The 12,353-nt window shown below is 39.1% G+C and overlaps 2 protein-coding genes across 2 annotated transcripts in view; one reads left to right on the top strand and one right to left on the bottom strand.

The window, feature by feature from the left end:
- LOC115437017 (E3 ubiquitin-protein ligase TRIM39-like) overlaps positions 1-12,353 on the bottom strand; it is a 760,370-nt gene that overhangs the window by 367,898 nt on the left and 380,119 nt on the right. The window lies entirely within an intron of this gene.
- LOC115436823 (rho GTPase-activating protein 12-like) overlaps positions 1-12,353 on the top strand; it is a 146,239-nt gene that overhangs the window by 6,586 nt on the left and 127,300 nt on the right. The window contains exon 2 of the mRNA XM_030159771.1: positions 10,186-10,930. Within this exon, the coding sequence (XP_030015631.1) occupies positions 10,247-10,930 (684 nt within the window). The 5' untranslated portion in view covers positions 10,186-10,246. The remainder of the gene's footprint in view (positions 1-10,185; positions 10,931-12,353) is intronic.

Below are 12,353 nucleotides of genomic sequence, written 5' to 3'. Positions count from 1 at the left end.
AGAAGTTTATAAATGACATCATCACCTAAGTTGCATAATTGTAAATGTTCATGTAATTGTACTGAACAAGTGAGAATAAAAACAGCCTAAATGTGTTTAGAACTCCAGATGAACTCTACTCTGTCAGTTCTAGTTGGATTTAATGTCCCAGGTCCAAGTGTCCTCCTGTATCTGGACTTGAGGACCGGCTAAAGGGACCCAACAGAGACCCTCTGGACCTGGTACTGAGGTTAGGGATTGGTTTATTGGTCTGTTGGTTGAGTTTTTCTCTTCATTTTCTTCTGTTTTGTTTGGTTTTGAACCTTACATTCCACTGAAAAGATGACGACACATCCCAGTCAAACAGGACTATTTAGAACCAGAACATCTGGAATGTTCAGTCCACATGAACCATGGAAATGGACCAAGAAGAGACAACATACAAAACTGTTTTAGGGTTTGAGTCACTTTACAACAGATGACCAAAGTTTACAAACACATTTTAAAAGTGGGTAAATTTGTTGTTAGGTGCTTTTTTTTTTTAAGTTGCTGGGGTTGTCCGAAAAGTTGCTAAATTTAGCTCAGAAGGCATTAACGGTATAAAAAAATCATGTCATATTCCTTAATGATTGATTTCTTGAACCAGTGGATACAGAACAGACAGTGACATTGATAATCGACTATTGTTTACATCCCTAATGGGCAGTAGAAAAGGCTGGGTTCAAAAACATGTTGAACATAATTGACTCACGCTACGAGCTGCAAATACTTTGGCAAATAGGAAAATTTGTTTACTATTTTCTAAAATAAGAACAAAATGATTGAAAAAAAACTTCTGTTGTCTTTTGTAGTTTTACCCAGAAATTGAAATCGAAAATCAAATTTTTAGAGGAAAAAATCTGTATTTTTTTATTTTGGCCCAGATCATGCAGCCTTAACATGTTATCAACGTTATTATCGTTAACGAAAACCAACGAAATGACGAAAACTACAATTGAAAAAACATTTTCGTTTACTGAAATAAATCAAAACTAAAATTAAAAGAAAAAAAACAAAACATAACTAACTGAAACTGTATTGTGTGTTTACAAAACTAACTAAAACGTCTAAAAATTATGGATAAAATTCCCTTCGTTTTCGTCTTTGTCAGTGTCAGATTGATGTTAAATGGATTTCTTTGTCTCTCTCAGTTTTCTGTGCTGTCTCCATACGACACTTTTTGCTCCGTCACTTGTGTTCACTTGTGGTTTCCAGTCGTCTTCTGGTCCCCACTCTACCTGGAAACATGGAGACTAAAGCAGCAGAGTCCTGTCTGGGATTGATTTGAATAGGAGCACAGAGAAGAAGAGAAAAGAGACCACTGAACTACAACTGAACTACAACTGAACTACAACTAAACTACAACTGAACTACAACTGAACTACAACTAAACTACAACTGAACTACAACTGAACTACAACTGAGCATTTAGAAAAAAACCCAAAAACTAATAAAAACTAGCAAACCTGCTCTAAAAACTAATTAAAATGAACTGAATTAGAGAAAAACAAGTCCAAACTAAATAAAACTAAACTAGAATGAAAAATCCTAAACTATTAGAACCTTGCGTGTTCTCTGACAGGAGGTTAAACAGGAGGAAGTGGGCTGAGTGAAAACCAAACCACCAGTGGAAGAGTTTCATAAACTGCAGTGATTTGAACTCCTGTCCACATTTCCTCATCACTCTGACTAATGGACTCACTGTGAAGAACTGAAGGCCAGAGCGCAGAAGAACTGCTGCTGACATGGTTTATACAAACAGGGTTGTTTCTTTTCTGCTCATTCTTTTCAGAAATAGGGAAGTACAAGAGCAGTGTATCAGCTGGGACTCCTCTAGATAACTCAGGGTATGGAAGGTTAGGATTATGAGTAAAAACGGTGTCATTTGGATCCAGTCTGGATCAGTAATCCCACCCTCTCATAAATGTGGCACAGGTCTGTGTTTTCAGTAGGAAAAGGGTTTTGACTGAATGCACTTTACTGGACGAATGGAACATGAATGGTGACAGTAGAGGTGTAAGAAAATATCAGTTCTGCAATATATCACAATATTTCATTTGACAATACTATATCAATATTAAAAAGTACTGTATGGATATTTTTAGGTATTTATTCAAATGCAGATATTGTGGGGTTCATTTTAGTTTTTTGTTTTTCTTTTTTGCTTATATTTTATTTATTATTATTTAACACTGGTTTTAAAAAATAATGTTAGTTCCTTTGTTGGGATTGTTAGAACAGAAACACCTGGATTCAACGGGTCCACAGACCGTTGGACACATCGTGGATGAGTTACACAGTTCTGATCGGAGTATCAGGACATGTTTCAGAACAGCAGAGTTGCTTCTTTCCGTCTGTGTACAGGATTAGATCTGAAAATGCCTCTCAGATTTGCCAGTTAAACACATGGTCCATATGTCAGTGGGACGGGCTGCCAGTACCAGTTAAACTCTGTTGTTTGTGAAGCTGTGAATTGGCTTCAGAGTGGCTTTTTGTTTCATTTAGCTAATGGCCTCGAATGTTTTCATCTGAGTGTGTGTGTGAGCTGTCCTTCTGCTGCTGCTGCTCAGAAACAGCCTGGTAATCCACTCTGATATTCTGCCCCAGTCACTCTATCAGGGCTAATCCACGCCTAATCTCAGACCGCTACCACGCTAATTCACCAGTAAAAGTTCATCAGGACGCTGCGTTGGCTTTTCAGACGCTACTTTTCAGCTTTTTTTCTCAGTTATTGTGGTGAAACTGCATCTGAATGGTGGATCTGTCCAATGTTAATCTAATTCCACATGTTTCAGACCCAGTTTGTTAAAAATAGGCTGTGGGAGTACTTGTGTGACATTAAACCCACGTGGATTCTATCAGTGCGTCTGTGGTCTGGAATGGAGGCCTGTTTGGGTCTGAGTGTGGATCTGTGTGACTCATGGTGACTGAGTCAGATGGTCGTTACAGTTGGTAGTGTAACATCCTGCACTGACTCTGTCATATCCTGACAGCTCACACACATCACACTGCACCACAACTGTCACACAAACACATCTGTGAGAACTCATACCATTATCCTCAGATTTATAACTGTCCAACTCATCCACTATGTGGACCCCAGTCTGTGGACCCGATGAATCCAGGTGTTTGTGTTCTAACAGGGCTCTGGGATCCAAAACAATAAGGACTAATGTCAGAATACAGTTGGATATTATGGGATAGATTTATAGATTATTATCTTTGTTTCCAAAATGACTCGCAGATGGTTTGGACTGAATTTATACCAACATTGATTTTTTTTTTCTCCATGACTCTGATTTTAAATGTTCTTCCTCTAAATGTACAACGTGATATCAGGAATTGCGTACAGATAATACACCACTTTTAATTGGCCTGTTACAGTAAGCATTATAAGCTTTCAGTGTGCATATTTATGTTACGTAAAATAACACGCCATTAGCGCTGATAGCGGCTAGTGTGATTAGCAGTTAGGGTTAAGTTTAGGATTAGGGGTTAGGGTTAGCAGTTAGTGATTAGTGTGATTAACGGCTAGTGCATTGACACGCCATCAAATGGCATTAATAACACGTGAAAGGATGAAAATGCGTACGTATAGCGCACCCAATGCACTAAACTGGCGTCACATACAACAGAGTTTCATGAGATCAGTCTGAAATGTCTGTGATCTTTGTCCTGCTCTGACTGTAAATAATCCTTTCCATCTACTGTCATCACATCTGACTGAGGAAGAAACATCTACCATTAACCTACAGTCAAATACTGAGGTTTATTAACTCTGTGGACATAAATCTGTTGACACATCATGTCTGCAGCTGTCACATGTCCTGTTCAGGACCATCAGACACACAAACATCAATATTAATAATCAATAGGATATCTATCCCATAATATAAAACTCTATTCTGACATTAGTCCTTGTTTTGGATCCCAGAGCCCTGTTAGAACACAAACACCTGGATTCAACAGGTCCACAGTAGGGATGCAAACAATTAATCGACTAACGGTTAATTGTCTATAAGAATTTGCTCAATTAAATTATTAATTGTCGGTTAATTGCCCTTTTCCACTCGTCCACACCTGTCCGAAGGCTGCAGGTTTGTCCGCGCTGCGATGCTGTGGCTGGGATAGCTGGTCATTGAACCAGGTCATGGCGTTGATGAGTTAGAATGTGTGTATGGACATGGAGGACCAAACACAGACTGACCGTCTGTTTGTGGGAGTGGTGCACCCTGAATAAATACACCCACAAATCGGTCGGTATCAGAGCGTTTTCCCTGGAGGTTGGTCTAGTCTATAGTGAGTGAAAAGTTTCACTTTCACTTCTGCGGGGGGGGAGTCACGCATGCACGCAGTTACCAACCAACACGCACGCGTCCCCTGGCCGTACTGCGTGCGTGGGAGTACCCCCCACCACCCCCCGATGAATCGCACGCGCGTGCATCCCACACACACACACCGGCGAAAGGCATGCACGTGCACCCCCCATTACACACCGCCACACCAACAGATGAATTCCACAGGAAACACTGACTGTATCCAATGGATCAATAAATCAATCATTAAGGAATATGACATGGTTTTATCATGGAGTGTATAATCAGTCTTTAGCTTTTATTCTTCTAGACTGTGTTGAAAAAGAAATTCAGGTTCTCAGGAAAATCGCCGCTTATCAATTAATTGTTAATCGATCGATAAGGGCAACCAACTAATGATTAATGAATTAATTGTTAATTTGCATCCCTAGTCCACAGACTGGGGTCCATTTATGTCTGAGTTCAACAGTTCTGATCTGAGGAGAACAGTATGTACAGATGTTCACTGTCCATGTCAGGAGAACATGACTGATGGTTTACTTCAGCAAAGAGTTGATCACTTTTTTAGTTTCTATATGATACAATAAGTCCTTTAATCAACTTGAATTGATTAAAAAAAAAGTTCAGTTCCATTTGTCCTGAATCGAACCTTGGTTTCCTTCACGTCTCTGCTGTTAAACGTTAGTTCCACTGTTGTGTTTCTCATGGACACTTATTGTGACGCACATGAGTCCAGGCCACACCCCCAGTTGGATGTTAGTTCCATGTTCAGTTGGATCCAAATGGGTTTGAGACTGAGCTGAAGGATTAGAGGGAAGAGATGGAACTGGACTGGACTGGACTGGACCAGTTTACATCTGGAACTGGACTGGACCGGACCAGTTTACATCTGGAACTGGACTGGACTGGACTGGACCAGTTTACATCTGGAACTGGACTGGACTGGACCAGTTTACATCTGGACACATTTATACACCTACTGAACACTGATGGAACTGGGGTTAGAGATATAGAGATATTTTTAAATATCCTTTTACTTTTATACTTTGTGTGGTTGTTGTTTCAGTTGGTTCTTGATTACAGGACCAGTTGTTTGTCATTTTCACACATGTCTGTTTCACATTTTTACTATTCTTTAGGCTAATCGATGACAAAACTAGCCGACAGCTGCAGTTCTACACTTAAATATGACCCGCCTTCTTCTTTATCCACTTACATTCCAGGGATTTGAGGATCCTCACTGAGGAAAATCTAAAAACCATACATTCATTTTCATTTTGGTATTTTTAGAATGTTGCACCATTTTACTCCGGCTGCAACAGACTGTTTGAATAAAATATTAATAATACCACATCATTCTGTTATTATAACTAGGCCTGAGGACAGAAGTAGGTTCTCAGTAGACATCTGGAGCTTTTCGCCTGATGTTTATTGAGAAATGCTCTCTTTTCCACATTTTTTACACTGGTATACATGCACATATTTTCTGAATGAAAACGCTGACTTTGATATGGATGCACCTTTCTCTCCAAGTAGTTCCTCAGTATGATAAGGATATGGTCCAAAGACCTGGAATTCAAAGAAAAATTAACCCTCAAACCCCCAGACAGTAGGAAATCTGTCAAAATTTTAAGAAAACCTTCATAGTGATTAATTTAACACATTCTTCTGGATTGATTTTACATTAACTCATAAAGACCCAGCGCTAATTTTGTGTCATTTCCCAAATTAAATTTCCTCTCTATTTAACCTCCTGTAAGTAATTTATCATCTTTTATTACAATATTCTCCTCTGTATGTACACATTTTTCCAGTGAAAATCCAGTATTTTCCTACATTTGATTCACTGATTATGTAGATGTTCATAAAAGCTCAGATTAAAGTTGAGGGTTAATATATCAGAAACAGAGAAAACTGAAGAAAAAGTGACTTTCTCTAACCCTAACCCTTAATAAAAGTTTCATATTAACACTTTTTAAGTATTGTAAATGTTAGATCAAAGAAATGTAAGTAAATAAAGTAATAAATAAAGAACACAATGTTACAAACATATTATACAAAATATGTACATTTATGAACATCAGCTTTGTAAATAAATATGGCTTAATTAGCGTAGCTCTCCAGCAACTTCATTATGTAAAAGGAGCTCACAGAAGTTAAAAGGCTGGTGACATCTGATGTAGAGGTTCGTTAAAACTCGGATTAAAGTTGAGGGTTAATTTATCAGAGACAGAAAACTGAATAAACTGTCTTTTTCAGTCCAGTCTGTCATTAACTGAACATAAACCCAGTGTGTCCATCCACTGGCATTGATCCAACTCCATGGGTTTTACTGGGGAATCAATGTTGGAGAAGATGACGATGTTTCCACAGCAACTACGGACACACTTATTATTTTGTTTAATCTGATTCATTTTACTTGTTTTTGTCCATTTTGTTGCCTATTTTGTTTCTTTCTTCAATTTTGTTCAGTTTGTGGCTTATTTTGTTCATGTTACTTATTATTTTGTTGATTTATTATCCATTTTTGTTCATTTTATTGGTTTATTTAGCTGTTTTTGTTCATTTTGTTGCTTAACTTTTTTTTTTTTTTTTCATTTTTTTACATTTATTGTTTTGTAAATTGTTTATTTATTTTGGTTTATTTTACTTATTATTGAACATAAACCCAGGGTGTCCATCCACTGTCATTGATCCAACTCCCTGGGTTTGACTGCTGAATCAGTGTTGGAGAAGACGACGGTGTTTCCACGGTAACTACGGAGCCTCTGAACGTCCAAATATGGTCATATCTGATGACTATGAAAAGATGAAGAACTGTATTACACCAGTTATTGATATTGGTTGATAGGATTAGTGGATCAACAGGAATTAAACATTTTTCCCAGTGGATGTTTGGGTTTTTATGGGTTAATTTACATGTTTCAAACTGCTGTGCTGCAGTCTGATAATCCTAGGGAAAACCCTGTCCTGTATCTCCTTCTATTCACACAGAAGCTGATTATAGTCTATATCAGATGTGTGGACAGGTTCAGAGTAACCCTTTGTCTTATACAGATCAGCGTCTGTCTGAGTCTGAAGTCTGTCCGTGGTTCTTGTCGGTGTGTTCCGGTTCCTCAGACGTGTGCTGAAGCCTCACCTCATGTCGTAACATTTTGTTTGTGCACATGTGACTTCAGCAGGAAACTATGTGTGTGAGTTGCCTTCATGTATTGGCCGGGCAGGAACACGCCTCTGCCCCGCCGGCTCTGATGAGAATTCAGCGGCAGGATTAAGAACAAGACAAAGTGTAATGGAAAGGCAGCATGTGATTCATATTAGTGTCTGAAGACGATCACAGCCCCAGTGTGGAGCCTTTTCATTCCTACTGATTGGGTTAGCAGAATATGAGGCTAGGATCCACGGCTAATAGTGTATGTGAGTGTGTGTGGGAACGAGGGCTGTGTATTGGCAACAGTGATGAAAGTGTTCCAGTTTTTGCCGGAAATCCTTTTTTTTTTTTTCTGAAAACTTAGCATATGTTCCAGTAAATTAAACATGTCCGGATCATTTCCGTCTGGGTTGGCAACATTTCAGCTGGAAAATTACGCATAAATCACTCCAAAAAATGTAAATTATGTTTATTTGAGTCCGTCTCATGGGCGCGGCCATATTGCTTTCTTCTCCATTTGTCTCGACCAATGAGATGCTCGTTTACAATGCGGAACTTGTATCGATGGCTCTGATTGGTCCGTTGATGACATGTGGTTTGTTTCGCGTCTCTGGAGACAAGATGGCGGATTCGCTTTGAGTATTTTACCGCCAATGTATTTGGTCTAAATATGAGCCTCTTTTGTCATGTTTCTTAGAGACCAGTGTTTTTACCCCAGATACTGAATCTGTCCATAATCTACCCATGACAATGTTTGAAGGACATCAGTAAGAGAATTAGTGGAACGGAATGTTTAAGTACAGATATCAAGATTTGATCAAATGTTTGACCATATTCCTGTGTGAGATGAATTTTTTCATTAATTTGAACCTTAATGCTTCACAGGTTTTTGCTCCCAAAGTGCACCAGAATGCACCAAGAGCATGCAGAATGAAATGCTCAGAAAAGTTCAGTTTTTTTTCTTTCCACACTTTCATCACTGTGGCAAGAATCTGGTGATACGATAGAAATCACAATACTAAGATCACGATAAGATATACCATGATATATCATGATACTGTTAAAAAGGCAAAATTTTGTTTGTTTCTTTTTTTATAATGATTATTTCCTGGAAGAATTGAATTACACCAGAAATCTGCACAAATACTAAACACATTTTTATTTGATCAGAACAGGAGCTAATGTTATATCACAAAATGTTCCTGTTTTAAAACTGAAATTCTGTTTTACAGACATTCCAGTTTCAGATCCTGTTCAAATGTTCAGATTCTATTAGTTCAGAACTAACATCAGAACAGTATTTTTGTGCAATTCCAACAAAGGAACTAACATTATTTAATAAGAGTGTTAAATAATAATAAATAAAATATAAACAAAAAAGAAAAACAAAACAACAAAAATGAACCTCCACAATATCTGCATTTGAATAAATACCTAAAAATATCCATACAGTACTTTTTAATATCGATACAGTATTGTGAAATGGAATATCGCGATATATTGCAGAACCGATATTTTCTTACAGCCCTAGTTACCAGTGTTTAAAGTGAAGTTTAGTGTTTATTAAATAAAAACCAATCTCACCATGTTAGCATAACCATGCTACATCAGCTGATATTAGCATTAACTCGGTATGGGTCAAAACACAGTAATGTCCCTTCAGAGAGCGAACTTTAATTGACTGCCATTCCAACATTTATTTCAGTATAAAGTAGCTCCTTGTTTTGGATAATCCCCTATGGTTCAACTAAAGCAGGGCTGTCAAACTCATTTTAGTTCAGATTCCACATTCAGCTAAATTGATCTGCAGTGGGCCGAACCAGTAACATAATAACATAATAATATATAAATACTGTCAACTCCAAACTTTTCTCTGTTTTAGAGCAAAAAAAGTTAATTTATGTTATGAAAAGGTTTACATCTACAAACTATCCTTTCAAAAGATGTGAATAACATGAACAAACTGAAAAAATAAGTGTCATTTTAACAATATTCTGCCTCAGTTTATCATTTACACATGTTCATTATAATTTACAGATCACAGTGGATCTACAAACACAAAAAACATTTAATAACAGGCAGAATATTGTTAAAATTGTACTTCTCAAGACATTTCAGGTTATTCATATTTTTTTTGCAAAATTATACTTTGTTTTAGTGTAAATACATGAAAATATTTACATTTGCAAAGAGAAACATTTGGAGTTGTCATTATTTCTGTGTTATTATGATAGTATTTGACTGGTCCTGCCCACTGGAGATTAAATTGGTCTGACTGTGGAACCTGAACTAAAGGATTGTTCAAAGGCTTTGACTGATACTGTGGAACAGAAGTGCATTATGGGGCTGGCCAATGAAGGGTTAACCTCCAGATCAGGGGTCTGTAACCTATGGCTCCTGGGCCAAATGTGGCTCTTTAACCCAGTGGTTCTGACCTTTTTTGTCTCCTGACTGCATTTTAACTTCACAACTTTCTGGCGACCCCAGACATTCAAACTGGAAACTTTTTTTTTTGCTAAAATTAATGTGTTTTTGATCCTGTAATAGTTTTCTAGACTATGTTTCAAATCTAGCTCATACACGACCCTAACTGTTCTGAACGCTAAAATGCTCAGTAGAAAACAGTGAACGTGGTACTTCACTTGAGTGTGACTGGTTTGAACCTGGTGTGTGTTTGTGTTGTGTCCGTCTGTGCTGCAGGAGCCATGCTATAGGTGCGTTTGTGCGTGGCTGATCTGCCTGGTGGACTGTCAGAGGCCTCATGGCGGAGCTGCCTATCGCCCCGGGCCAGGTCTACATCGAGGTGGAGTACGACTACGAGTACAAGTCCAAGGACCGGCTCATCACCATCCGCCAGGGAGAATGCTACATGCTGGTCAAGAAGACCAACGAGGACTGGTGGCAGGTGAGGAAGGAGGAGGGGACTAAAGCCTTCTACGTTCCGGCTCAGTATGTCCGCGAGGTCCGCAAAGCCCTCATGCCCCCACCCAAACCCATCCACACCCATCCTCCCACCGCTTCCACCGGCATCCCACAGACCGGGGGGTCTCTGTGGATCAAACCCACCAGTCTGGACCTGGGAGGACACGAGCGCAACGCTGACCATTTACAAAGACACGAGTCCAGCTACCGGCGCTCCCCCTCCGCCCAGACCGCCTCCTCTGGACACTTCAGCCCCCCCATCCACCGCAGGGACAGCAACCACCGCCACAGTCCTGGCGCCTTCAGCGACCACGACCGTGCTCTGGCCGAGATCCTCGTCCAGGGCGCCGACCTTCACAAAGGAAACTCTCTGCCCCGAACCCGGGCTCGATCCCCAGAGCTGGTCAGGATGCCGCTGGATGTGGACGGCGCTCAGCCCTGCGACTCCGCGGGCGAGGAGCGACGCACCAACGACTCGGAGTCCGGAGACGAGCTGAGCAGCAGCTCCACCGAACACCTCCAGGTAAGAGAGCTCCATGACATCATAAGAGTCACTGCTGTCGGTTAAAGGCCGTTTATGCTCAGAGTTAAACACTCGTACGTACACAGACGGAGCGCTCTGTCCATACCTTCATTTCATCTGTATTTCTGTCCGTCCTCTGGGAGTTCACGGATGCAAACTCCAACCGAGAATACGGAGCAGTACCACCAGGAACCAGCAAAGCTGAGATGTGAAGATCAGAAATTAGTTTTAGACAACAGTGAATTCACATTCGGACACATACTGTGTAGTAAGAAAACACACAGATGCAAGATTTTGGAGTCAGCATAATCCCAGTTAGATATTAGGCAAGGCAAGGCAGGTTCATTTCTGTAGCACATTTCAAGTACAAGACAATTTGATGTGCTTCACATAAAACATTAAAAGCATTACAGCAGAAGCAATAAAAAGTACAGGCATGAGAAAAACAAACAAACAAAAGAAAAAATCAGATAAATAGATAAAACAGATAAGCAGATAAAACGGATAAAAACTTTAAGCTTAAAAGAATGAAAACTATTCAAATGCAGCTGAGAGCAGTGAATTCAGTATTACACTGAATCTATATATTGCACCTTCTTCTCCAAGGTAAAATAAATTAATTAACCTATTAATAATTAATTAATTTATTGGCTATTGTCTTCAGTTCGATTAAACGATTATTTGAATTGGTCAAACAAATAGGAAAAAATGCTAAACACAAATGTTTGAAAATGACAGACAACTGATCCTTTTTTCTAGAAGCAACTGAAACAACAACCACAAAAAGTAATAAAAATATAAGGATATATGAAAAAATATCTATATAGAAATACCAACAGTATAAAAGTCTGTATATAAATGTATATAGATGTAAACTGGTCCAAACCAGTCCAGTTCCATCTCTAACCTCTAATCTGTCAGCTCAGGCATGGCTTTTACGCCCACCAGAATATTACACACCGTTTAGTTTTTTACTCACCCTGTTCCTCCATTTCTGTCTAAAACAGTGTGATGGATCGATGACAAACGCTCATTCCAACACAACAGACGTGTGGAAATATGAAGGCAGTAATGTTTGAAACGGACCCACCTACTTCTGTACGTAAAGTGAGAATAAATAGACCTGTAGACATTCATTGACATGAAGCCCAGTTTGACTCTGATACCTGCTGACAGAACCAGAGCTGCTTCTCAATGACGTCATTTTGTTTGTTTATTTATTGTTGGTCTTGAAACAACAGTCAGTACAGTACAGGGTTCATCGATGGAACGCCAATGCAACTGCAAAACAGGAGAGAGAAGAACATAAAAAAACCTGAAAAGAAACTAGAAACAAAAACATCTATCTTGGTGTTGCGACCAAAAAGGGAATGGGCTATCAACATTTATTAGCCTACATTGAAAAATCCATTTTAAATGAATA

The sequence above is a fragment of the Sphaeramia orbicularis genome, chromosome 17, assembly GCF_902148855.1.
Source record: "Sphaeramia orbicularis chromosome 17, fSphaOr1.1, whole genome shotgun sequence".
Classification (NCBI taxonomy): Eukaryota; Metazoa; Chordata; class Actinopteri; order Kurtiformes; family Apogonidae; genus Sphaeramia; species Sphaeramia orbicularis.
The sequence above is the reverse complement of the archived record's forward strand: the minus strand, read 5'-3'. Positions and strand labels throughout refer to the sequence as shown.